This window comes from Trematomus bernacchii, unplaced genomic scaffold (assembly GCF_902827165.1).
Source record: "Trematomus bernacchii unplaced genomic scaffold, fTreBer1.1, whole genome shotgun sequence".
Lineage (NCBI taxonomy): Eukaryota > Metazoa > Chordata > Actinopteri > Perciformes > Nototheniidae > Trematomus > Trematomus bernacchii.
Genome location: NW_022987705.1, coordinates 11,385,712 through 11,413,479, shown reverse-complemented (window position 1 = coordinate 11,413,479; position 27,768 = coordinate 11,385,712). Strand labels below are relative to the sequence as shown.

The 27,768-nt window shown below is 39.6% G+C and overlaps 2 protein-coding genes across 3 annotated transcripts in view; both read left to right on the top strand.

Moving 5' to 3' along the window:
* Window positions 1–2,134, top strand: part of LOC117490630 — a 91,397-nt gene extending 89,263 nt beyond the window's left edge. The window contains exon 7 of the mRNA XM_034140389.1: window positions 2,002–2,134. The gene's annotated coding sequence lies outside the window, so the exon portion shown is untranslated. The remainder of the gene's footprint in view (window positions 1–2,001) is intronic.
* LOC117490629 (E3 ubiquitin-protein ligase Jade-2-like) overlaps window positions 2,047–27,768 on the top strand; it is a 75,491-nt gene continuing 49,769 nt past the window's right edge. For both annotated transcript variants that reach the window (XM_034140388.1, XM_034140387.1), the window contains exons 1-4: window positions 2,047–2,165; window positions 6,230–6,349; window positions 8,942–9,433; window positions 10,459–10,623. In XM_034140388.1, the coding sequence (XP_033996279.1) occupies window positions 6,257–6,349; window positions 8,942–9,433; window positions 10,459–10,623 (750 nt within the window). In that variant the 5' untranslated portion in view covers window positions 2,047–2,165; window positions 6,230–6,256. The remainder of the gene's footprint in view (window positions 2,166–6,229; window positions 6,350–8,941; window positions 9,434–10,458; window positions 10,624–27,768) is intronic.

Below are 27,768 nucleotides of genomic sequence, written 5' to 3'. Positions count from 1 at the left end.
AAGAGGGAAAACAGGATAACTGTAAATCCCATATAGTGATAATTATTTATTTCATGCATTCAATAGGATGACACAAACATCATGAATTTAATTAGCAAAAAGATCAGTAAAGATGTTATATTGTATATACAGTATATTGGAAGCAGTGCACTGTTCTATAGTGCCTCTCCACAGAGCAGTTGTGTTAAGTAGAAGAAGAAGTAACTGGCAAATCATTTAGGTGTGATGGAAACACATTTAGAGCAGATAAAGAAGTAGTTGCCCCACCGAGAGTATTCAGGAATATTATCGCTTGTTATAGAGCAAAACACATTCAGTAATGCTTCTTTAGTAAGGCTTTCTTTTTAACCTTCAGCCCGGTAACAAACAGGGCTTGGGCTGTTAAAAGAGTAATTTAAGGTTTGATCAATAAAACCTTAGATCAATCAAGTCCTTTTACTGCTTTTGATGAAGATGGAGTCTGTGAAGTCTTGTTTTCTCTCCTCGTTGTCAGTGCGAAGATCCTTTTTTATCATATTATCTTCTAATAACTGAGGATGAATTTTACTTTTCAGTAGTAAAACAGTGATGGCCTTCTTCTATGTTGACAGATTACAATTCTGAGATCAGGCTTTTTGCAGCACTTAGTTCTGAAGCGTAGTTGATGCTTCAGGATGTTTGGCCATGAAAATTAATTTGGGGCTCAGCTAAAAGTTTGATTTGAGTCCTTAGAAATAAGATTTGATAGATCTGACACAGAGGTTGTAATAATGGATCAAAAGAAGTGTTGAACACGATTCACTTCTCAGAGAAAAGGCACTTGGATACAGTAAATTATACCTCACAAATAATGATTCTCTCTTCCTGACCCTTGGGCATTGGATCTTATCAAATATAATTCGGTGTGCTAATATGTTGGCGTCAAAACCTTAAATGGCACCCTATTGTTTGGCGGAAGGGCAAATGGGTGGAGCGCTGATGATACAATGACCTGCTGTGATTTTAAAACACCAAGTGGCATTTTGAAAATGTTTGAGAGAAAAGTTTGGGGCAGCTATGAATATGTTCGAGAGGTCATGTGTTTTTTTGAGTGTGTTGTGTGTTAAATGGAGAAGCATTGAGCATTAGCTTAAGGAGCTGTATGTTGAGGCAAAAAGGAGAAAGAAGACTTGCGTTTTCCATGTGAGAATTTGCGGATTTTGATATGATAAAAGAAAGAAGCAGCGGCATTCTGTAATTGCTTTTTTAAGATGCAGCAACCACTGAAATACACTGTTTCCAAAATATAAAAGTATTCTGACATGAACACTAGACGCTGGGGTGGCCATTGTGGTGTAGCTGGTTAAAATCACATCTGGGTGCAAATGCAGCCTTTTTAATCATTCTCTCTCCAGTCTGGCTCCTGAGTAGCAAACAATTGTGAAAAGCCATATTTATTTTGAACAGATTGCTAGAAGTGATACATTTGACTTTTTTTCGTGCTGCTTCTTAGCTCCCAAAACACATTATGCATATAACTCTGAGTCTCCTGATAGTATGGCCTTTAAAAGCATGGCACAAGCTGCACATTGAATCTCAAAGGCTGGAGTCATTGCTTTCAGTTTATGAAAATAAACTTTTAAACAAGAAAGCAATAGAGAAACAGTAATGAAGGTGATCACATTTTAAAGTGACTTAATAGCTGCACATATTTTCATGCATTGACTGCAAGGTACGAACACTTCCACCACTATGGGCTTCATCATGCAAAAACTTTCACCTGGCTCTGTCCAAAGTTAACACAATCTGACTCACTAGCACATTTCCCTAAAGAGCACCAATTATAATGTTGTATTTTGTTTGTTAATAAGTATCATTTTGAACAGATTAGATTTTGTTACAGAGCCTGGCTTTCCCCCAAGTATCAACCTATTTCCCAAGGAAAGATACATCTTAGAAAACTATAAAAAGTTCTCTAAAATCTTCTCATATTTGTTCTTCTTCTCTAACTCTTGTCTCTTTCCTTCCTCCTCCGTGTCCCAGGCGTGTTATGGCATCCTGAAGGTGCCCAGGGGAACTGGTTGTGTCGACCTGCGCCTGGGCGTTCAGCCCAAATGTCTGCTCTGCCCCAAGAGGGGGGGGGCCCTCAAGCCCACCCGCAGTGGAACCAAGTGGGTCCACGTCAGCTGTGCCTTATGGATCCCTGATGTGAGACCGGAGCAGAGGCAGGGGGGTAAAAAAGATCCAGATATAGTACGGTGTTCGTAGCTGTTCCACTTTCCGTTTGCCTGAGTGCTTAAGGTAGCTGTTTCTACTTGTTATGTTTAACTGGTGTAGGACTTCTTCAATCAAAGATAGACCTGCAGGTGTTTTTGTGTTTTATGATCTCAATCACTCATACCACTCAGGAGACTAAAGCTCTCCCCTTCATGCCTTCACTTTACCTGTCAAGGTTGATATTGAATACTTTTTTTTTTAAATAGTCATCTAAAAAACATAGATTTTAAATTGAGAAGAGAGGATTCCTTGTGTCCTTGGGTGCAGGGCGGACTGGCCATTGGGAATACCGGGAGTGGGGCCGGCGGACAATTCACTAGTTGACAGTTGACTAGCGCGGTACCGAGTTGGGCCGGCTGATTTTTAGTCCCAGTCCGCCCCTGCTTGGGTGTTTGATTGACATTGAATAATAAATATGCGTTATTATTAATATTATTATTTTATTTATGCTAGATTAGTTAATTACTAGCTTCTATGTACAGTTCCTGGCAGGTACGCACCAGATCAGTCATCACCATTCCACAGTCTCTTTCGCATTAATACAACCGCATTTCATCTAGTTAAAATATAAAATGTATTTATTTAAAGTTTATGCAAAAAAAAACAAAAACCTGAATCACGGTTGACAGGACTGGTTAATCAATGTCAAACTTTATGTCCACAGTGACTGTAGAGTAAATGTCTTTCCTTAATTCTTTCCTTTGTTAGCTCAGTGGAGTCAGCAACTACCTGAACATGAAGAGGTCGACAACTGTGTGTGTGGGGTTAAAATAGTGCGTCAAAATAAGCGAACTACGCGTTTAAAGATGGTGAATCACAACCACCTGCAAGACTGTGCGTGTTTGACGATGGGGACCGACACAGTTGGCTTATTTTTACTTCTAAACTTGTTTAAACTAAACTTAACTTGGCTTTTTCTCTTCCTCACCCTCATCCCTTTCGGAGGATGCTCAGCTTTTTATTGCACAATCTTTCAGGGACAGTTTTCCTCTCCACCATTTGCATCAACAGAAAGATTCTGTAACCTCCCACTCATTCTTCCTAGAAGTCTACACACCTTACATATTTCTTCAATCTTCATGCTAAGGAAAGAAAATCTCTCCAATGCAGAACGTTATGTATGCTTAAACATAAGTACAAAACGGTTTGGTTATGCTCTTTTATGTAATGGAATTATGAACTGTTCCTTAAGATGTTAGTAGGAACATGAAGGGTGAAATAGCCGGCACAAATGTGTTAATATGAAGCCAGTACGTCAGGGTTATTATATTCGTTTAAAAATGTTTCATAAGATTAATTGATTCCCAAGCTTGTGACACTAATTTAACATTTATCCAGTAGAAAAGGTGTCTGATCATTTGACAACAAATGACCTTGATTTTGGTTGTGTGCACGTTAAATGATAGTGAATTGCAACAATAGATGAACCTGGATTTTGAGGAATAGATCACCTTTCTGTTTTTCTCACCTGGGTTTTTGTGTTACAGTAAATGCTTTGAATACTTCATGAAGCTTCTTCAGTCTAAACATCAATCCCTCAATCAGTCTGTAGATAAATGTAGATTGATTTATATGAGGAATCTGTTTGTCAAGCATGTAGCCAAGCAGCCACCTGATGTGTCTTGATGACACCTTTTGGAGACGTCTCATCTGAGAGCTCCGAAGATTGCAGCTGATTTCAGCGGATGTGCTTCATGCCTTGCGCACACCTTTAAACTGTTACGACAGTCAGTCATGTTCTTCAGCCTATCATCAACACACTCCAGCAGCAGATTTCTCAGTAATAGAGTGACTTTTGGCAGCACAAACCTTCTCCTTTAATTGCCATTCTGTCACCCTTGATTGGGCTAATTGTTTTCGTTGCTCCGTTCGCTTTGTTTTCTCTTCCTACCGTGGAGGGAGGAAAAAAGGATAATTTGGCATGTCTGTGCTGTACGCACATTTGTGCATACACGTTTGTGTGTGCTCGCATGAGCTAAAGAGGCGTTAATAGTCGACATCCACGCAAATAAACACACGCATGTACAAACACAACACACACATCGCACTTGTGGTTTGTAGTTTTTACTGAATATGATGGGAGTGTTCCAGTTAAAGTCTGTGTGTGTCAAAGCTGGATTGGATACATGTTTATGTGTGAAGATGTGTGTGTAAGTGTGTGTGCCTCCAAACATTATAGCCCCCTGCGGTGCTTGTGTGTATGCCTTCAACCCCTAGAGAAGAGGACCCTCCCTTTCAAACGGCTCTTCACTACACACACGCACGCATGCACACACACCACACACACACACACACACACACACACACACACACACAACACACACACACACACACATCACACACACACATTTGCCAAAGATTCCAAAAACCCTCTTATAAAATGCCTTTTTTCAACACTGTAAAGTCCCCCTTTTCCACTGAAGTGATTTCAAATGTTCAATCTACTGGCTTTAAAATGTGAAGTAATTGAGGCTAATAAATATGGTCATTGGGGATTGAGCATGTTAAAGGATGAATGTTACACAAAACACGGACCACTACAACCTTGACTTTTTAAGTATTGACCAACACACGAGGAAAAAAGACGGAGGAAGGAATGGTTGTAAAATGCAACCTCTTTGTGTGTCTGTGTGCGTCTGTGGGCACAAACATTCAATCAATTAACCACAAGCTTTCAAAAAGTGGAAATCTTTAGCCAGTGATCGCTTCACACATCAGCTGTATAAAAGAGGCGAACATTGAGGTGTCAGCTGCGGCTATCATTGTCTGAATTGCACTTTATATTGACAACCTCAAATGGAGTGAAAATTGACCCTTACTAAGATCGAGCTGTGCTGCACAAAAGACATCAATAATAACAGAAAGGCCTTGTGCTTGTTCTGTGGATGAGCAGACGAGAGGAGGGAAATAAAATCAGATATAAGAACAAGTGGACATTAACCACAGAAATCCGTCGTCAGCTTGCTAATGCGAGCGTGAAGGACAAGGAAAGTGGGCAATGCCACAAATATGGGATTTAAGTGGATGTGAAAGTGGTGGAATGGTTTTGTGGAAAGAAATAGGCAGCGGAGGAAGGAAGGAAGGAAGCAATGGCACTTGGGTTTTGAGTGCTCTCCACTCTTTCCTGCATGGCGGGTTGGCACAGGTCAATGACTTTTTGGTTGTTTTTGGTGGAGAAGCGTTTGGGGCCAATGCTTCTCTGAATAGGCCGCTCAGAGAGAGTTAGTCTCACTGGGCTTTGCCATCTTTACAATTTCTCCAGGGAGCACAGATGTCCCAGGCTCTGGGTCCAAGAAAAGACCTTCCAATTGAGATTTTGAATTGGGAGACATGACAACATTATTATCAAGCTTCAATTAGTTGGTTATTATCAATCAGTAAAGACCGACGTTAAATGTAGGTTTGTGCTGAATAAAAAAATGGGGTGATGAAGCATAATCTCCAGCTGGTTAGTCATTATGATATTTTGATATGTTAACAAATTATTATTAATGAATTAAGTGCTATGAGGCATGACAAATACCCATCTTGAATTGTATTTATTAATATTTTGGTCTACAAAATGTGGAAATACCTCACACATGTTTCCCATAAACCCAGTAATGTCTCCGAATGGTTATTTTTTCCCACAAACTGATCCAAATCTAAAGATATTAATTAATTAATGTTTACACTATAAAGGAGAAAGCGCTAATCCTCACATTTTAAAAAGCTGAAACCAAATTATGTTTGTGATTTTGCTTGATTAATTAGTACAATTATTTATTGTTAAATCTTTTATTTTCGGGAAATGTTCTGTAGATAGATTCATTAATAGATTCATTAAGCCACTATTCATTTCGGCAGTAAAATATATTAATATAAAAATGCTATGATACTAAATCGAATGTTATTATGATAAGGTTGAAGCACTGCCTTAATTTCCTCCCAATGTTGATTGTTTAATTGGTTATCACATGGTGCTTTGTATGTTGTTTTTACCTGTCCTCTGTAGGGTGAGTATAGGCTGTCCGGGAAGAAGATGGAAGCCCATTACCAAGGTGTCCCATATCCCCGCAGCCGCTGGGCTCTGTCCTGCAGCCTGTGTCGAGAACACACAGGGACCTGCATACAGGTACGGCAGATAAACACTTAAAACGCATCACCAGTGATTCATGTTGTATTAATGGGAACTAAGTGTCTTACAATTAGACAAAAATAAGAAAAAATTCAATTAATCAAGTTGGGTTACTAAATTTGTATTTGTATCTCGTTTTTTCATTTTTAATCATGCTTCAAAACCTTACTTACTAATATATCAAATTTGTTGCTTACATTCGAACATCCACTTTAACAACATGATTAAGCTAGGTTAAAACCTTGGGTTAGCCTTCAGCTTGTTATTGTTGGATTAGCATACAAACAGTTTGAAAAATAATAAATATTGAACATTTGCACAATTCAATCTCGTATCCAAATGATTAGTTTTGGACTCTGCTTTTCACTGCATGTCGGACATGTTACTTTCATTGTTCAATGTGGCTCTAAAGGCTGGTGGTTTAATATCAAGAGCCATATTGTGTTTATAGTATCCCTGCTCTTCATTATGTTTCTTCTTCTTCATCTTCTCATAATTTCATTCTTAATGCCATGTAAATGCTCGATGTATATCATGTGGAGGTGGTGTTGGAATGAAAACCAGGCTTGAATGAAAGTTGTGAAAGTTTGAATCAGTTTCAATATGAGACCTTTACATCCTAAAAGAACTGATATATTCTGAACAGATGTGCACTTTGAAAAAAGCCTTACAGGAACACACACAAACTACTTGACGTACAGTGTAGCACACAAGTGCTTGCAAAATTGTTTAGCATTATAAATTCAGCGCAGTCACACACACCCCTCTCACATAAAATGTATCTCACTCAGATCATCGTAGTTCTAGCCTCCCGCTGGGCGCGTGTGGATCCGTTTGAAACCGGGGCACCTCTTTAACATGCTGCTGAGTACGCAAACAAACTCCCGCTGACACACTAACACTAACCACTTTACAGCTATTAGCTTACAGACCATTCAGCTTTAAAAGTGCCCTCAAGGTGAACCAGATTTCTAAGTCCCTACGCTAGCTGTATTTGCATGTGTGCTGGATGTATATGAATGTGTGTGTCCAGATGCTTGTTTGGGCAGCACTGAGGATGTGTGCTCTCACAGTATTGATGCAGATCCTTGCAAGTCCTTGAGCCAGTGTTACCGTAGGGAGAGTCTCTCCCTGTTGCTGTGGCGAGAGGCAGGCGCTGTAACACACTCACTGATCAGCTACCGCCTCACACACAAGGCAGAACACAGTGCTAATGAGCAGCACTGATTTAAACGCTAAATGTAGGGGACAAGTATGAAAAAGCCCAATCAGCTTAAAGCATTCTTAAGGTTTCTGGGAGAATGAAAGGGATACAAATATGTAAACGGAGTTGACTTTCTCCTTCGATTTTCTTTATTTTTAAGGCACATTATGTATTACAAATACAACTCCATCAACATTCTTTTCTTCTAGACCACTGTTTATATCAGAATTAATCTTGTGATCTTGTGATCTTCTGTGTCTTCTTTGCAGTTTTCAAGAAAATGGCAGCTATTTACAGTAGATTCAAATGCCTGAAATAGGGTAAAAAAAAACTAAACAACTCGGTTATGGTAGTTGCTACAATCTTTTAAAAAATAGTCTTTTATGGTCTTAATTTATAAATGTATATATCATTTCACTTTTTTGGGAACGTTTGGAAATGTATTGAGGTCTAATACCAGTCTAGTTTGCATAATAACATTTCTTTATCAGGAAGTAGTTCCTACTAAAGGTTATCTTAACAAGATAAGACATAACTAGTGTGTACTAGTATGTACAGAAAAGGGAGTAAGGAAAGGTTGTTTGTGAAAACAGAAGTTGTTTTCCAGACTGAGTCCAGAAGTATCAGTCAGGTTTTTGTCACCACGCTCATAAACAACACAGTAATACAGTCACCATTCCACTGAATGCTGAACTCCATCATCCACCTGCACACACACTTACCAGCACAAACATTGACAAATGTGCACATACTGTATATGCACACAGTGACAGCAAACACACAGCCACAAGGGCTCACACACAAAATCACACCATGCCTGGAGGGACTCAGTGGGAGGCCGCCTCTTAGTATGACCTGTAATGGATAGCACTGAGAAAAACACACACACGCGCACACACACACACACACACACACACACACACACACACTCACACTCACACTCACACTCACACTCACACTCACACTCACACATCCCGCCCCAAGTTACCCAAATGTCAGCAGAAATGGAGGAACCATGTTTGTTTTGACTGGGCTTGTCTCTTTCTGCTTTAATGCACTTGTACTGGAACCTTGATAACACAAGAAATGGACCGAAAATGACACTTTAAAACAAATAGTTGTGACAGAGTGTCTCTGAAATTGAGGAAGAAACTGTGAAGTGGCTCTAAGATAAAGAGTTTGTTCACTATCAAGCATTTCTATCTGCTTGTCTCTTTACTGAACCACATAATTACCTTACGCAAATGGGATTTCTACTTCCCTGCTCTCATTTAGCTCCCTACATTCTGCCTCTTTATCATCTCTCATCCACTGTCTGTCTTATACTACCTTTATTTTTCTGTCTCTGATCTTAATTATACTTTCTCTCTTTCTTCCTTTCCCAGTGCTGCATGCCCTCCTGTATCGTGGCCTTCCATGTGACGTGCGCCTTCGACCACGGCCTGGAGATGAGGACGATCCTGGCAGAAAACGACGAGGTTCGCTTCAAGTCCTTCTGCCTTGAGCACAGCTGCACCGCCAGCAACAGTTCAACCTCCAACAGCTTCTCCAGTCTGGCCAGTGTGAGCCTAGGAACCCACAGCACCAGTTCCTCCTTGATCAACGGAGCAGTCGCAGCAGCCAGACCTGACTGGACCAACCCAGTTATCAGTTCTGAGCTCCGGCCGGACCATCAGCACCTACCAAACATCGGCAGCGACCCGGAGCAGAGGTCAGTTTTGTATCCGATGTTTGCGTCAGAGCGAGCTGAGCGGGAACAGCTGGAGAGGGAGAAAGTGAGCAAGAGGAAACAGAAGCTGCAGGAGCTGGAGGATAAGTTTTACCAACTGGTGGAGCCCGGGGAAGTGGCCGAAAATCTGGGGCTGCCCGTCCCCCAGGTATGTTAAGCCATGGAACTGAAATACTGTAGGGCTGCTAGAATGATTAATCTGTAGATTTATTTTCTAGATTACTCATTAGGGCTAGAAAATGTCTGAAAATAGTCAAAAAATGTTAAACCCAATTTCTCAAAGTCCAAAGTGACGTTTTGTTTTGTCAGTCCAAATTACAAACATATTTATGATATAACACAGAAAAAATATGCATCTCCATATTTGAAGAAAACAGCACTTTTTGCCATATTTTGCATGAAAAATGTTTTTTTATCAATCAACTGATTTGTCTATCAATCGTTACATCTCTAAACTCAAAAACTACGATTTGTCTTACATTTAAATGAGTAGAAAAGATGCTATACATTTGTAATTCACTGTAATAGATAAACCTCCATGTACACAAAATACCTCCTCTAGTCAGGGCATCAGGCATAAATAAAGCATAATGATGAAGAAACTTGACAAAGCTCGCTGATGAGGCAGGTCAGAATAGCAACGCTTGTTCATGCAAACAGGCAACAGATGTGCAAAAACTTTAAAAGTAATGTAGATGCTTTTTGTCTATTAAGAAAAAGAAGCTGAGGCCTCCTGTGATTGGCTGTTCTATGGAGCACTTTTTGTCCATGTGAGCTTTATATATTATAAAATGATAATAAATACAACTTGATTAGGTCTCTACATTTACCTGCACAACATTAGTCTGATCGTTTCCCAGGGTTTCAAATTCACAGTAAATCATATATTATTTGAGAGTGTGGCTTCCACAAATAATTGAATTTAATTATATGTGGTATTGATGAGTTGCATTTAGAGTGCAGGCTCGAGTGCATTAAATAAAGTGCTCCCTGTTCACAGGTAAACTGTCTGATAAATCAGAGGCTTTTGTTCAGAACGTGGAGTAATTAAGTGCCCTCTGATTTCCAAACAGGGTTTTGTCAAAAGCTTTTTTCACTTTTAAAAGACGACTACCACTGTAAGCAAATAGCTTTTTATATATATAAATATTTATATTTTGTCTCTTCATCAAGGTGGACTTTTTATATCAGTTCTGGAAGATGAAGAGGAAGTCAAACTTTAACCGACCTCTGATGACCTTAAAGAGGGACGAGGTGGACAACCTGGCCCAACAGGAGCAGGACGTCCTCTACAGACGCCTCAAACTCTTCACACACCTCCGACAAGACCTGGAGAGGGTGAGTCCAAAATATCTGTGTGTGTGTGTGTGTTTGTTATGAAGCCAGTGACACGTGTTGCTCTCTGCAATGCATTATTCAGACAGGAGCTAATTTTGCCCATTGTCTCTATCTGTGTGTGTTTGCACATGCCGGTATTATATGATCAGTGCTTAAACCAGCCAGTGTTGAGTTTAAGGGCTAATTTTGTTTTTTCAGAATGTTCATTTAAAGTATTATTGACAGTATCATAAAGAGTTGATTTTTGCTTTCATTAATATTATAGTTAAATTAATGAATAGCCTGAAGGATGAAGGCATAATGAAATGATTGAATAAATGGTAGCCCAGTGTTGAAGTGAATATCCACCGACTGCACAGAATTCATTAGATTTTTCTTGTGATCTGTGTTCACTGTGACAGTTTGTTCACTATATGTGAAAGACAACACATATTACTTTTTTAGACCTGTTTTCTAGGTGTGCTTTGGTTTGTGTGCTCCTTGATTTAGGACAGAAGGACTTGAAATTCAGTCTCAGGTGATGGTGATCACAGAAGTGTATGTTTGTCTCTTGGGATGTGGAAAGCCACTAGTAGAGTAGTGTGTGAGTTGGAGTGTTACCAACTTATTATAGTACGGAATTCTGTCTTTTTTCTGAACGAGGGTACAGTATGTTCTCATGAGCTCTTTGCTGAGCACCACTGCATGGAGTTCCCCAGAGACAAATATGCTGATGTTTGTGCAACAGCATGTCATGTACAGTAGAGGAAGGCTTTTATTTGTAGCTTGAGGGAGAAGATGCTGCCAAGGGACTCCATAGTTCTGCTGAGGGATTTCCACACAGAGGAACTGCCTACCGGATCTAAACCCAAGTGGAGCTGCTTCTGTGGTAGTCACGGAATATCAGCCATGTTAAAGCGTGGTGTATTTCTGAGTACTAGTGGTAATAGGGGGTTTGTAATTTAGTCCTTTCTAGGAATGGTGTGATTTTGTTTGTTTAATCAAGGTAAATTACTAGGGATGCTCTGATTGGACTTTTTCAGTCAAGATACTGATACTTGGGCTTTTGGTATCGACCGGTAAAGAATAGTCATCAAACACCAGTTTTAGTTTTTTTTCTTAAATGTATCAAACGCAACATGTTTGATTTAAGCTTTCTTATGAAGCTGCTTTGACTTGTGGTCAGAGGTCAACAGAAGAATCAGCTGATTGAAGTGAAGCTTAAGGAAAAGGTCTTTCAGGCTTGGATTGTCCCAAAACATATTTGACAGGTATGTTCTTGATATTTTTGGGCTGTCTTGGTTGAAAGGATTCTTGGAGTGTTTCAGTATTTATACTAGCAATTGTAGCTTTGACTGATAACATTATTAAAGTAGTTAGCCGTACTGCATACAGTAGTTACTATCGCGGGCCGAATATTCGAATATTCGCTGCTGATTACTACCGAATATCCGGAGCCCGTAAATTGGTATTCGGGACAGCCCTAATAGTTACCCACCTTAGTTTATTCCCTCCCTACTTTTATTTCTCCCTTTAACACCATTTTTGTGTTGAATCAAAACTGATGAACAATAAAAGTAAAAATGTAAGATAATCTTCCGTGAAACTTCTAGTCTGCTTTCCGGAGCTGCTTATTCACCAGTTATAATAATGACAAAAAAAATGCTTACTACAGTTCAGTATAAACCAGAACTTTAGTCTTCCAGTTTTGAGGTCGGTCAGAAGTATTCCCCCACTTCATTCAGGATCGTAGCTCACACTTGGCAGCTGAGCTGAATGCTAACCACTATGTCAATTTCCTTGCTTGGTTTCTCGGATTGGTTGTGCCCATTCTCATAACCTCACTGCAGGCTCATGTTTGCTCTGATAGTTCATTGGCATTCTCTGCACTGGTGCCCTCAAAACCTCTCTCTGACCCTGCATCTACCCTACAGAATCTGAATGACACGCGCTGCCTACAGCCAAACATTTACCACAACCCTGGTGTAAGGGGGATACAGTTTACCCTGGCCTACCAAGGACAGGCAGCTAGATTGCTATGTTGCTTCTGATGTTTGGACAAATGTTTTATATCTCAACCGCAATCTAAAAAACATGCCATGGTATTTGCTTACTTTATGACACTTAATCTACCAAAGAGAATCTGTGATGAAAACGTTTCCTCCACAAATCCTCCTAACAACCAGCTTAAATCGACTTTCTTTCGGCAGACTGTAACGAAAACCAAATTATCTCTTGTCCTATACTGTTTTCCTTCATTTATTTGCATGTGATTTGATATGGTGTGGTTGGCAACTCCTTAGTAGGGTTCCAGCTTATTAATAAACAGTAATTTGGCTCTCAGTAGGCCACCCTTTGGCAATTAGGTGACTGCATGTCAACCAAACGCCCCACCACTCTGTGACAAACTAAAGGAATAATTAATAGGGATGTCCCGATCCGATCACGTGATCGGGGATCGGAGCCGATCACGTGATTTTCACGTGATCGGGGATCGGGAGAAAAAAATTGGGGATCGGAATTTTTTTTTTTTTTTTTTTTTTTTAATAAAATATTTTTATACATTTTATTTAATGTTACAAAACAAAAATGACCATGTTCACGTCTTAAGTCATCCTGAGGCCTTAGTTTTGGGTTAAAATTACACAACATCATGTATGTGTTGCTTCTTTTGGGCTTGTTTTCATAGACCTGGTTGCTTATTTCTCTCAAATCTGGCAACAGAGTGGGCGCAGTGTCTAATAGTAGCAGTAAGCTAACAAGAGGCTACGTTCAGCTGGTGCCTCGGGAGTCGGGACAGAGAAAATGTCAGGAGTTTGGAAGTATTATAAAAATTGAAAGGCGAAGGCAGTGTAACAGCCAGATGCAATGTTTGCAGGCGGAGGTTCCGCGTGGTGGAAAGAACAGAGCTACGTTCAACATGACCAATCTAATACAAACACCACCAACAACAACACGACGAGTACACAGCGGCCACTCAGGTAACGGCACTGAAACAACCGACACTTCAGAGACTTTTAAAAGGAAAGAGAAACTACCCCAGAACAGTGAAAAGGCCAAAAAAATAACAGCCAAGATAGCTGAATTCATCGCGTTGGATGACCAGCCGTTATCTGTTACCTTTTTTTTCCTCTTAATGCATTGCATAAAGATCGGATCGGGAAAAATCGGTATCGGCAGATTGTCAAATTATCGGAATCGGATCGGGAGCAAAAAAAGGTGATCGGGACATCCCTAATAATTAACAAACACAGAGAAATGGTTTTCTCGTTCAGCCTCAGCAGGTAATACCATCTGAGTGAACTAAATAAGTTCTGATTAGACCAATTGATCAGCATGCTATGGCTGCTGGGTAAATTTGGCTTTTTAGATAACATTTTTGCACCTCTTAACTTGAAATAATTTCCCATGAAAGCAGAAAATGTGGGTTCTAACATTTTACAAGTGGCTGTTCCAATTCATAATTTGGATTAAAATGTCAGTGTGCCAGCTGTGAAGATTATGATGGATATATAGTTATCCCTGCGATGGAAACAATACTCTATGGAGGTGTTTGTTTCCTATAGACTTGTGTAACTGAAGCCTTACCACAATGGTCTCCAGTGGTCTGGTTTATTGATCGTTGCAGGCCTTGCTAACTTCCTGACCATTCAGTGCATCCGTACACTCCATAACACCTCTCCCTCTTGACCTCTTCTTTATCGATATGTGTGTAGTAGAAGTGAACCATACCACTCAAAGTCTCTACTCATCCCATCAATAAAAGGTAAAACAATTGAAGACTGTCGGTCGAAAATAATACCTTATTCAACATTGATCTTCCAGTATGCAAAGCACCACAAAAACAGCCGTCTTTGCATTGATCTTATCCCCCGTTTACTTGTTCGTCCATGTGGAAAACCTGGCAGTATTATACATGTTTAATTGAGTAGAAAGTACACAACAACAGGACTAATTAACAACACACGTTTGTAGGGGACACTAAAAGCTTTTTAAACATTTGAGTAGTAAAATTCATACTAAATTAAGTAGCATTGTATCCTAATATCTATATTTAAAGTCTTAAGCATTTAACTCTGCATTAGAGAGCCTCCAGGAAGTAACTACTGTAAGTGTGTCCCACATCTGACAAATGCCAACATACAGTATATTTAAGCCAGACTTGATGAATACTTATCTTATACTATTACAAGTTGTATTTGGAGATATCGAAAAACTATTCTACTGAATAAGACTAGTCCAGTTGTTGGCAGTATGCGGTCAAAAGCACGTTTTATGACTTACTATAACTGAAAAAGCAGTTGTAGGTCATTTTGAAATGTACGACTGACCTTCAGATACGTATGTCTACAATATGTTTTGAAATGATTGCATGTCTAACAATATCAACACACATTAACTACCAGTTATTCATTTTTTCAATGTGTTTGAGATATACTGTATGTTGCAGCCATAACTATTTCAACAGACAGAATCCAACAAAGCATTTGAGCTTAAGCAAGAGTTATATCAAAACTTCTTAATCATGTTAAACCCTTAAACTACGAAACACTTAATATCTTAATAAGCACTTGGGCACAGTTGGCAGTGACCAGAAATATGTCACACATTAAGACACTTGACTACTCCCAAGTTGGCATTGGAACACTCCCTTGGTGAATATTTGTTATAAAATGGTATCCTCTTCTTCAACTTGTATTTGCATTGTGCTCTCTCTGCTATTATACTGTACAACCCTGGATGTTGTCTGAACTTAAAAGGATCTTGCATTTCACAAGTCATCTCATTAGTCCATAAGGGATGCTACAATAGCAGAACAAAACATGGGTGACGACGTCGACATGATTACTATGTGATCTGTTCTGAGGCCGTTTGAACATCAACAAGTTCTTGAATCTCGGGCTGTTTCGAATCGAGCAGAGTTCCTCTTCAGCATGGTTCGACGGCCTGACAGAGGGAGCAGAATTGATTGTGTTTGGCGCTGGCAGGTCTCCCATGAGAAGGATTGATCATCAATTGGTCCCGTATTGGCCGGGCGAGTGTTGACAGCTCACCGCTACTGATGCTAGTGGCTGTCGATATATACAAGCTCTATTTCTCTTCTTCAGTTGCCTTCTCTTTCCTTCCCACTTTAACCCCCCACTTCATTTTCTCTTCTTTCTTTCTTACGGTTATGTTTCTCACACAGATTTAAAAAACAGTACCTTCTCATTCAAAGTTGACCCATATTTGTTATCCATTTTACTAGATTTGTAGCTCTATTCAGTGTTGTGAGCAGATGTTTTTTTCCCTCTCTGGGTTCAAGCGCTTGGTCTTGTCCGTGGAGATGGACTTGTAATGTGTGTTAAGCATTGTGTTTGTGTGTGTGCATTAAAGCAAGTGTGCATCTGTGCGCGAGAGAGTACTCCAATCATCTCTGATTTGCCGGCAAATTGAAAAATCCCCTCTATCCATCCAGACCGTCATCCCTAGACCCCAACCCAATCAGACCCCGCGACCAGACCCTGCAGCCTGATGCTTTTGTGTAAACGTGTGTGTGTGTGTGCATGTTGATGGTGGTGTTGGAAGAATCCGCGGGCTAATGTTGGGGTGGATTATCCCCCTCCTCTTCCTCTTTGAAGTGCTGCCAATGGAACGAATTGCACCGTGCTGTCCCTAATGCACTGGTGAGCTTTCTCCATTTCTTTCCTCCACTCCTGAGTGTCGCCCCGAACCCCCCCCATCCTCCCCCTTTAACCCACATCACTCATCCAATCAGTGTGCAACATGTCGAAGCAATGTGTGGCACGCTGATTGGATAGTGTAAGTTAGCAGCTAAATGTTGCTCCTTATTTTTACTTGTGTGTTGGTGTCTGTGTTTTCCCATCCGGTCAAAGGTGTGGCAGAGGTGTGTGTATGATATGATGATGGACTTAACCAGAGGCTGTTAGTGTTAACAAGGTTCTCACTGTCAGTGCAAATCCCTGCAGCAGCTGGGGAAGTCTGCACCTTTTAACAAACCACTGCAACCCCACACGTCGTGACTCATAATTTACCCTGGGGCAGGTAAAAAAAACGTGTACAAAGTCAACAATATAAATAAGTAATGTGGAGTGCCAGAAGGTACATAAAAAAAAAATGCTAAATGTGTATGTTGGTCATGTAGAGTTAAGTAGAAATGTATTTTATTTTATGTGTTAGATTTGTACCTTAATTGAGCTGACTCAAAAACCGTTTGCTTCATGTAACTTATTCTAAAAACTGATCATTTTCGGTCTTAAAACGTGAACTCAGGTGATGCAATAACACTACTGGCTCATTCCAAATAATACCCAGCCTTAATGTTTACTTACTTAATTATTATAGCAAATACATAATGTAGTCACTTACACCAAAAGAACAAGCAATATAAATGTAATATTTCCCTCTCAAGACTGAAATTCCAAGAAAAAGATTATGAAGCCCTCATTTTTTACTCCTTACTTTATCCTTTTCAGAGGACTACCATTGTCGTTAAAGCGTATTTACATTCACTGGCTGGTTTTTGTGAAGTGTTTGAAGCCTATGCAAAAGGTGGTGTTTGAGCTGTGGAAATGTTCAGCCGGGTGAATAAAGGTCACTGCCAGAGGAGCAGGAATGCAGGGTGGAGGCTCAGGCTGAAGCACAGAGAGCAGGACAGGGTGTTACAGTTAGAGGAAAGGGCTAAGGACTGTATGAGAGGTGCTGAAGTCTGGGGAAGAGGTGGATAAAAAAGGGGGGAAATGCCAGGGCTGAGTCTGGGCCAGGAGACGGGTTGAGAGCTGGGGCTGACGGAGGGAAAGCAGGTGCGAAATAATCTATTTTCCTTACTCATTTCCTCCTGTGTGTTTTCACATCTATAACTACTTAAGTCGAACAATTGCTGTTAGTCTTTTCCCCTCCTGTCGGTACATGGGTGCTCCGGCCAAGGTTGGCAAAGTTTGTGATGGCACAGTGCCGTCCTGTGCCCTGCCCTCAGCTCTCCTCTCTCTCACGGTAAAGACTTGGCAGCACATTTAGCCCAGCAGGTCAACAGTCCCACACCCAGGAGGCTCTCAGAGCAGAACACAACAGTACACTTATGAAACAGTCCACTTAAGGGGAGGGAGTGCAACGGAAAGTTTTGATTATGAGTAGCCAACATGTGTTTTATATGAATTTTCTTCCACTTTGAGCTGTCACGAGCAGGGAGTATAGAAGAGAAATGTTTTTTTTATTGAAAAGGAGGGTTCTTAATGGAAAAGGATAGACCTAAGAGTGAGAAAGTAGGAATTTGGCAAGGACATATTTGAGAAGTCGTATTGCAGAAAGCCAAACCCAGACAGAGGGCAGCACCTCAAGCTTTCAGCTGCAGGTTCAGATGCAGTGGTGTAAAGTAACTAAGTACATTTACAAGTACTGTACTTAAGTCAACTTTGTTGCTGTTTTGCACTTCTACCCCACTACAATTCAGAGATAAAAAGTGTACTTTTACTCCACTACACTTATTAAATACCTTTTAGTTACTTTGCAGATTTGGACTAATGCTATGAAATATAATCACCACTTAAATAAGACTTTAGTTACACCTGGAGTAACATTCACAAGCAACCCCGCAGCATACCAAGTTATTAAAACTAGCTGCACCTTTACCAGCTATGATAAACACATTAATGCATCAATAATTATAATCAAAACATATTATATATGTTATTCTAAAATGGGCCGATCTGCATAATGACTACTTTTACTTTTGGAACTTTTTACTTGAGTAACATTTTGATTGCAGGACTTTTACTTGTAACTTGTTTTCCTACACTGGTAGTTCTACTTTCACTAAAGTACAAAATGTGAGTACTTCTCCCACCTCTGGTAGGGGGGAGAAGTACTGATATCGTTCAGGTAAACTCTGTCGGTACACTATGTGCCGAGGGGAAGGGGGGGGGAAGCTCATCAGCTGGTTTTCCTTGGCTACAGGCTACAGTTTCACTGTTTGTTTTCTTTCCACAAACTCTGCTCGATACTGCATTCTGTTTGAAAAGAGCAGAGAGGAAGTTTTAAGGCTAAATAAAGGGATGAGGGTGAAATATTTATGTATACTCAAGCTTTGGATGCAAAGTTTGATGGTTTGCATTCACAGTGCAGTGAAATTGTAGGTAGGAAAATGTTAAAGAGAATAACTTTCTACATCTGAAGACAAATAAACGCTATTTGACAGACGAGGCTCGCTTGTATCTTTATCATCTCAGGCTGCCAACATCAATGGATTCAACAGTTTTTGTGGCCTGCATTGACTTAAATCCACGATCCATAAATGCCAAGATCCACATATCCCACAAAAGAAAGCATCCAACTTCACAGAAGAAACCATTAAAAAACCTTGGACTCTTCTCCTGACTTTTCTTTATTAAGTTCATCTCTTTCATAATCATCCAAGTATAATACACTGTTTATTCATTTTCAGTTTTTGTATGACTCTGCCCCTTCTCATTTTACTACTGGTGATCTGGGATTTTCATCAATTCTCTGCAGCTCGTCCTTTTTTCATGTTGTTTCCAAATTGCAGCTTTTAACATGTAGAAATTAGTTTTTACTAGTACAACTGAATATCTTTATTCTGTGGATATCATGGATCTGCATTAAATATTAAGAAACCAAATCATTTTGAATTACATGGATTTGGAACACAAGTACAATGTTTTAGTACATTCATAAGGATACAGACTTTTAACCAAAAATAATAAAGCTAAACTTGAGTTTGTGCTGCTATAATGATAACTATATAAGTGACTAAAAAAGGCCAATTACTAACAGTTTCATAAAGGCTTAACAGTGCTTCCTTAATCGTATAATCCATACACACACTTTTCACTGAAATTCATACCTTTAAAAAAAAAAGTGGAACTTTTGTCTGGTCTTTAAATCAAATGTACTTATTCCACCATCATATTAAAGGAGAAGTCCAGTGCCTTAGTGTTACACTTTCATTTAATGGGGGATTCACATGAAAACATTCAAACAAATGGTACAAATTGAAGCAGTAGAGGTATAGACATTCTTATTTGTTGGCCTAATATTGGTCTTGCTCAAATGATGCAAGATCATACACTTCCCAAATGGCTCTTCAAGGCCATAATTGTATCACACTCTCCCTGCCAAATGTATTTGCCCTTTAAACTCCACACCCACCAGTGTCACACAGACGCACTGTTGTCCCACTTAACTACATTCTTCCAGAGACAAAGAAGACATTACACTATTTCCTCTGGCTGAATGGCGTGTCTTGTAAACTGAATTTGAGGGTGTGGATTTGTGTAATATCTCAGATGAGAGTGTTTGCATGTCTGTGAGTGCGGTATATTCATTCAATTTAAAAAAAAGAAGAAATCCTCCTGCCTGCAGCTTCTCCCCAGAGTAATTTCTCTTTTCATAGCCAGAGCATTGAGTTAAGTTGAAGAAAAGAGAACAGACAACAAAAAGAGAAAGAGAGAGAGAGAGGCAGCTGAGGAGGTGACTCGCCTTTTCCCAGTTCATTTCTTATCATAATATTCATCTGATTGTTTTAGACGTAAGCTCCTGCACCCTCTTGACACCCTTCCAGCACCCTTCTCCAGCGGCTCATCTGGCATGAAACCTTCTCTCGTGTTACGCAACGTTAGGTAGGGTCAGGGAGAGGACAGGGACATGGAAACAGAGACACCGAGTCGCTCTCTTTCTCTGTCTCTCACAAACAGTTTATAGTAATAATAATAATAATCACTTTATTTATACAGCACTTTTCAAAACATAGTTACAAAGTACTTTCCATGGATAAAAAAACAAGCCGTCCAGGCGGCAACAGAATATCAGGTCAAACAATCCCCATTCCACCCCGAGAAATATACAACAATAGCAATATAAAACATTTAAAAAAGAAAGTAAAATCTAATAAAACAAGGATGTAGAGTAACATCGAGTACTGGCATTATTAATGAAAGGCTTTAATAAAGAAATTAGTTTTAGGAAGTGATTTAAAATATGTTATTTGTATTACCGTATTTATTATATATATGTTATATATATATGTTATTGAACAAGGACCATGCAAAACACATTCATCTCAAAAAGAGAAGAGATGCTTTATGCCAGATTATACCTCAAATCTAATTTCCATCGAGTATTTCAAAATGCCTATCGCACTAACGAATAAAACGGATCAAATACAGGTGTATAACATATAAATACTAGTACATTTGTCAATATAAATATCATTTTACACTGTCAATGTACACAGTGATGTCAACTTACATGCTTTACCACCACTAACATGTAGACACAGACTCATGCACAAACATTCAAAGTCATTCATCACCTACATGAATACCAACATTGCTTGCATGCACACACTCTTACACCTAGACTCTTATGCACACATAACTGCAGGGGGAGGGGGGGGGGGGGGGTTTAGCTGCGGGCCAGACGGGCCGTGTCATGCAGCAGACAGACCCACCCTGTTGGATCAACGTCAAACTGGCTCCCCACACACAGCTCTGCTCCAAACCTAATACTGGCCCACAACACACAATCCTTTCTTCTTCTTCTTCTTCCACTTAGTCTATTTCCAAGATGCTTCAGGGTACTCAAAGAGATCCAAGACAAGGGCCTTTTTTGTCCATCAGAAGTGATTACTGTTATACAGTATCTCCACATTCCACACTATAAGTGTTTTACCAGCCGACCAGGTTTTATTTGCAGATTCAGGAAGGACCTGGAAATCATGGTTGGCTGGCTCCCAGTGTGACCGGTGGAGTATTGAGCCTCCTGAGGGGAAGCAGTCTGCGTCTCGCTGTAGTTTACGAGCTCTCTGCTGCAGGATCTTTGACCCGTGTTCGTGCATGCTGATGGATTCTCCAGAGAGATTTCCCAGACATCAAAAAACATTTTGATTGATGGGATTGTTTGGACGTATAGTTTTTTTTGAGGAATGATCAAACACACAACACTTTCTGTGTCTGAGATCATTCAGAGCAGACCAGCTGCAGCTCAGCAAATCCAACACAAATTGTGTTAAAATGCATATGTATATACTGTAGGGCCAGATTCTGTATCTTACACTCGCATAACAATACACTTATAAGTAATATGTTTTTCAACGGATACTCAAATATTGTGATATGGATTTGTTGCAAAGTGGTTCATGGGCAAAAGGACATTCAAGTAAAAAGGCTGAACACGTACCAGACAAAGTAAAACAAAAAGCAATTCAATAATAATCATATTTAAAATGTAAGCCATAAACATAGACCAAATTACTGAGGAAGACACCCTAAAAAGAAATAGCAATAAGAAGCCATGTTTAAAAGGGAAACATGTTGAATGAAAGCAAACATAAGACTTCAGTTTGGCAAATGTTGATAGCTATGGCAGAAAAGCTAACAAATACAAGCTGGAATCAAACCATGGAGTTTCAAATGGTTACAAAAATGAAGTAAAATGTTAAGATCAGTATTTAAATCCACTGTAAATGTGAAAATGCTCCTCATCGCCCTGCTTTGATCTGCTTGGGAACCTGGCTGCATCACTCCATATGAGCTGAAGGCAGAACAGGCTTTTACACAGTCAGGTAGCCCCGTGCTCCACTCCCTGCTAGAAACTGCCTGTTGAGATCCACGGCTGTTTAAAATGCTGCATGCTAAGCCGGACTGTGTAACACCGCCGTCAGATTCACTGCTCAGAGAGATGCTCCTTTTGGCTCCAGCTGAATTATGACTAATTGTTTTTCTCGTAATGACTACCTATTGCAACTATACTCGTGTCCGATACAGCGAAGCTTTTCAGGATTCCTCAAGAAAATTGAAATCTTACATTGTTTCCAACTGTTGTTTTATTTATGATCCTTACTCAATATTCAACAGCTAAATAATGAATAGTTTTTGAGTATAAGGTACAGCTTCAAAAAATGTTCTTCTATTTCTACCTGTTTTTTTTTTGTTTTTATTCATCCACTAATAACTTTTAATGTTTACCTCTTTCCATTCTCTCCCTTGCACACTTTTGCTATTTATCCTCCTCCATCTTTATCAATTTCTCTCTGTCACCTCCTGCTTTCTGTCCCTGGATATCCTCACCATCCCACTGCCCCTCTGATGTGAGCTCTGTTGGATGAAATAAATATGAGGCAGGAGAAAGATAAATATTTATAGCTGCTTCGGGTGTGTGTGTGTGTGTGTGTGTGTGTGTGTGTGTGTGTGTGTGTGTGTGTGTGTGTGTGTGTGTGTGTGTGTGTGTGTGTGTGTGTGTGTGTGTGTGTGTGTGTGTGTGTGTGTGTGTGTGTGTGTGTGTGTGTGTGTGTGTGTGTGTGTGTGTGTGTGTGTGTGTGTGTGTGTGTGTGTGTGTGTGTGTGTGTGTGTGTGTGTGTGTGTGTGTGTGGTACATGTAAGATGTGTGTGTACAGTATGTGGGGTATATGTTTTCAGACCCTCCGACCAGTGCTGTGGCAGGAATAAATAATTCACTGGAAGTTAAACCTCAAATTCGCATCACTTAGATTAGACAATAGGAACATGCATGGCAGCTCACATAAACAAACACACACACGCACACACAGCCAGACATTCATCATCGACACTAAGCATATGTGCGCTCCCACAAGTAGAAATAAATGCATAAAAGTGCGCACACGTGTTCAGAACAGATATCATGACTTATAGTAATCGTGCATGAATACATACTTTTGCATGCAAACGTATATATGCATACATGCATACATTTGCAAACACTAATAAGCTTACATGCAACCTTAGCAGCAATCATAAACAAGCATGCACATAGGCCATGCAATACACACAGCGTAGTAATTGGAAAGTTATACTGTATGATGTATATCACTACTCTATGAGACTGCTGCACTATGTGAACACCCCTGTGTGCATTTACAGTAAGTTTTCCGTTCAGGTCTATTTCTGGCTGTGTGAATGCCTGAAAGTGTGTGTGCGCCGGCGAGTGTTTGCCCATGTCAACCATCTCCGCTCTGTCTCTCCAAACGCACCCATAGGCTCACTAGCTGCACACAGATAGGTGTGCGTCAATAAGTAATGAGAGCAATATGAGGGCCCCCAGTTGACCTGGGCCTTTAATATTTTACAGTAGGGTCTCTTATACGGTACCAATGACACACTGGTGCAACTCAACTGTAAAATCTAACTTCACAGGACTCGATGGAAAGCGCGGCCCTCTGAGGTTCAATTTAAAAGCTTCCTCTGAGAGCCTGTCGATGCAGTCAGTTAACTCAAATAGTGCTTCATATAGCGCACTATATGTAAGATTAAAAGCTCCTTCAGAAGGGTTGTGAGTTGTGACTTCTGAGAAATAGGATTGTATTGCATTTGCATTTTGTTGTCATGATATTATTTTTTGTAATGTTGGCAATTAAGTACCTGGAAATATATCTGTTTGTACATTGGTTAATTCAAAAATGATTCTTCGGAGGAACACTGTTTCACACCATTACATACATTCCCACATGGAGGCTGATTAATATCATTGGTAGCAAAAAGGGACCGGCAAATGTTGCCGTTTCACCTCCCTGGCTAGATTGATCAATAGATCAATACAATGTTTTTGCCAAATTCATCCGTCTAAGGTACAACTCCAGTGATACACCATAGAGTAGATTGATAGTATGTGCAATATGTTGTTCACAGGAAAAGTTTTGTAAAAATGTAGGCTGCCCTTGCCCAAACAGGGAGGCTTTAGAGTCAATGCGTAAGTAAAGTTTTCTGCTGGTTGGAAGTTAATAATACCATAATAATTGGCCATCAGGGAGTTGATTTGGGTGGGCTGCTCTAATGGGTTAAAATCAGCTTTAAAGCAAAAGACGTAAAAATAAAGGAAAATCCAGAGCAGTTTGCAACTTACAACTTCTTACTCTGAAAGTTTCATGAGATGCCAATAGGTTCACACACAACTTGTCCCAAGTTGATCTCTTGATTTTGGTGGAAAACAGCTGGAAGGATGAATATGTATTGATTGACTGCACACAGCTTAAACTGCTCGGTGAGAACTTGCTCTCTCACTCATGCATTATGAATTGCCATTTGCAACCTAATTTATAATTATAAGAGTGTTTTGGAGCTTACAAACCGTCTTTTTCACAATCAATGTTTCTAACTACACAGCAGATAAGCAGAAGTTTCAGGGCTTTCGTTTAGTTCAGGGGTGGGGAACCTTTTTCCTCTCAAGGGCCATTTCAATTTTTTCCACATCCTCCGAGGGCCGTACAAATGATTGACCTCTGCTTAAAAATACTAAAATCACAGCCCATTCCTTTCGCCTTTCTTTCATGTTGTGCAGAGAAAAAGCAACCTCTTAATCCAGATATCTTACCATGACTCGCGGATGCATTCACGTGCACGGTTGTTGCATGACCACCACAACAGAAAGATATGGACACAAGATATGTGCAAATGTATTTAGTTTCCTATCCCTGTGGACATGATTTAAGTGGGGGGGGGGGGGCTCACTTCCTCTAGGGGGGTGCTCCCCCGGAAGATTTTCTTTTAAATATTGAAGTTAAAAGCATCAATCTGGTGCACTTTGAGAGCAACATTAAGAGATCTATGGATACATCTCTCAACACCCATATGAAACAGAACTGTAAACAGATTTTATTTTTCTTTATGGATATTTTACAAATCACTCCCCTTTCAAACTGTATTCTTGTTTATTAATAACAACTTTTTACTGTCATATAGTATTTTATACCTGTTTACTTTATTCTCTTGTTTTTTTATAACTATAATGATCATATAAAGATGTGCCTTTACCTCACTGGTTGGAGAAAAAGCTTCTTATATTCGTTAGCATAGCTAGCTAACCAGATGCTAATAACAACAACGTTATTGACTGTATGATCAGTATGACAGATGAGCAGATCGCCACTGGGCTTACAACTAAAGACACAGCCACGCAAAAACTGCGGCATGTGTACGGCTCCTTATGGGTACTGCAATTTCTGAAGTGCCGGAGCGACGTTCTGGTGCTCTCCGTCAGCACTGCACCCCTGTCAGAGGAGACATATACCATGTGATGACACGTTAGGCTTGTGTTGTGTTCAAGGACCCTGACCTTGGCCAGGAAAAACAGGCACTCGCTTGTTTAATTCTTTTGCGGTCTAGATTTCTTGAATTTTTTTCTTTTTTGCGTGTGTTTATAAATGTACCTGCCAGACATATTGATTAATCTAAGTTTTACTTCTGTTTTACACTTGCGGTGTGTATAATGTGTGTATTTTCATGTCTGTACAAAGACGGTTGAAATAGAAAGATTTAGAGTCATGACGGGTGGTGATAAACAGACAAGGAACAGAATGTATAACATTTGGACATCATTTTTTACCTACTTTTCTAAACTTCTTATAAAAACTTAATTTATTTCAGCTTTGGAATCAACCACAGATATGTTAGATCTATAACCCAAGGCAAATCGGGTTTCTTTCTGTACATCAAAACCAACCTTTTCTTAATAACAGGCACAAGTAAAATGTTCACCATTATAGTTAACTGTGTCCAGGTTAAATATTAAAGATCTAAATTGCATTGGCAAAAATCTACACGGATGTTATCATGCCTGCTTTAGGGCAGGCACATTTGAGTGGTTTTGTGAGCAGTTTTATGACCTGCAGCGTAAACAGTCTCTTGACCAGGCATTTATTGGAGATGGGTGTTTATTTGCTGGAATATGATGTTCTTCAAGGCTGCACAACCAGGCATTTATAAGACGGTTAATGGTTAGGGTATTTTTCTGAAGGTGTTACAGCTGAGGATGACAGTTAAGAATCATAAAGCGCTTTTTGTTTCACTCGTCTTTGATCAGAAGCGTAAAGTCAGACAGTTGTGGTTTCAAGTAGCCTGGTTTTGCATGAATGCATTTCTTCCATCTGTGCACTCATTTATGTTTTTTAGTATAGATGAAATGGTGCAGTATGACCTTTCCACTTAGTAGTATGATAGTTGCCTCAAGTGACTCGGCAATAATGACTAAAAACCACATAATTAAACAATCTGAAGCTTGATGTTCTTCTCTTTGCTGCTCCGTCTTACAGTTTATGTCCTGAATTTATCTCTTTGGTTAAAATGTTAGTTTCCTACAAGTCAACAAGCTCTTACCAAACATGCTGCAAACTACCAGTATTCTTTGACATTTGATTTGGTTCAGTTCTTGTGTCATGATAGTGTCACAAACTCATTGTTCTCTAGTTGACAATGGTTTCTCTTTCTGTTTGCTGTACCCTCACATTGCCTGGCAAACCCCAATGGGACAAAATGACTCTTTGTAGCAATTTGATCTAAAAAAGGTTTAATACAGCTTGGATACAGGTGGATGACACGTTTGTTAATTCATGGTTTTGTTTTACAATTTGACAGTGATGTGGGAGGCAACCCTTTGGGAACTTTAAGAAGTTGAAGTTCTTGCTTAGACTTGATGTTGTAGTTGGAGTTATGTTAAAATGTGTGTCTATACCAGTGATAAGAATTAAATCATAAATGTAATGACTTAAGACTACACCTGACAAACTCAAACGATTATAGGAAGGAAAAAGGGATGCAAAGATATATTAACTCAAACAGCTTTATATGTATTAGTCATGGAATTATTATGTCAATTACAATACAAACTTTTCTCAGATCACCAGCCAAGCATGACAAAAAACAGGCATCACCCACTCTCCAATATACAGTGGGTATTAACCTGTTAAACCCCAAGGACCCGCCGAAGGGTCCGAAAATGCTACATCTGCTAGCACCAGTGTGATCTCTGAAGTGTCATTTATGAAACTATTAATGTTCCACACCCAGCTGACGGGAAGAAACTCAGCTAACTGACTATACGAAAAAAAAATAATAATAATAATAATAATTCCCACAAGAAGCCTTTCAATGAGCCCTTAGCAAATACGGACTAATGCTATTTCTGCTCATAACTCACAAAAATGATCATTTATAATTATACTTTCTGCACAAACAACACATCATCTGAAAGCTGAGATTCCACAGATTCCATGGGTATACACCCCATCACTGCAGGCAATAATTCACTGAGCTAGCAGCCAGAACATAGCAAATAAACAACATCAGCTTTCAAATCCATGACAATAATTAGCAGGTTAAATTTTACAATAATTTTTTTTTTTTTTTTTCTTTTTTTTTTATG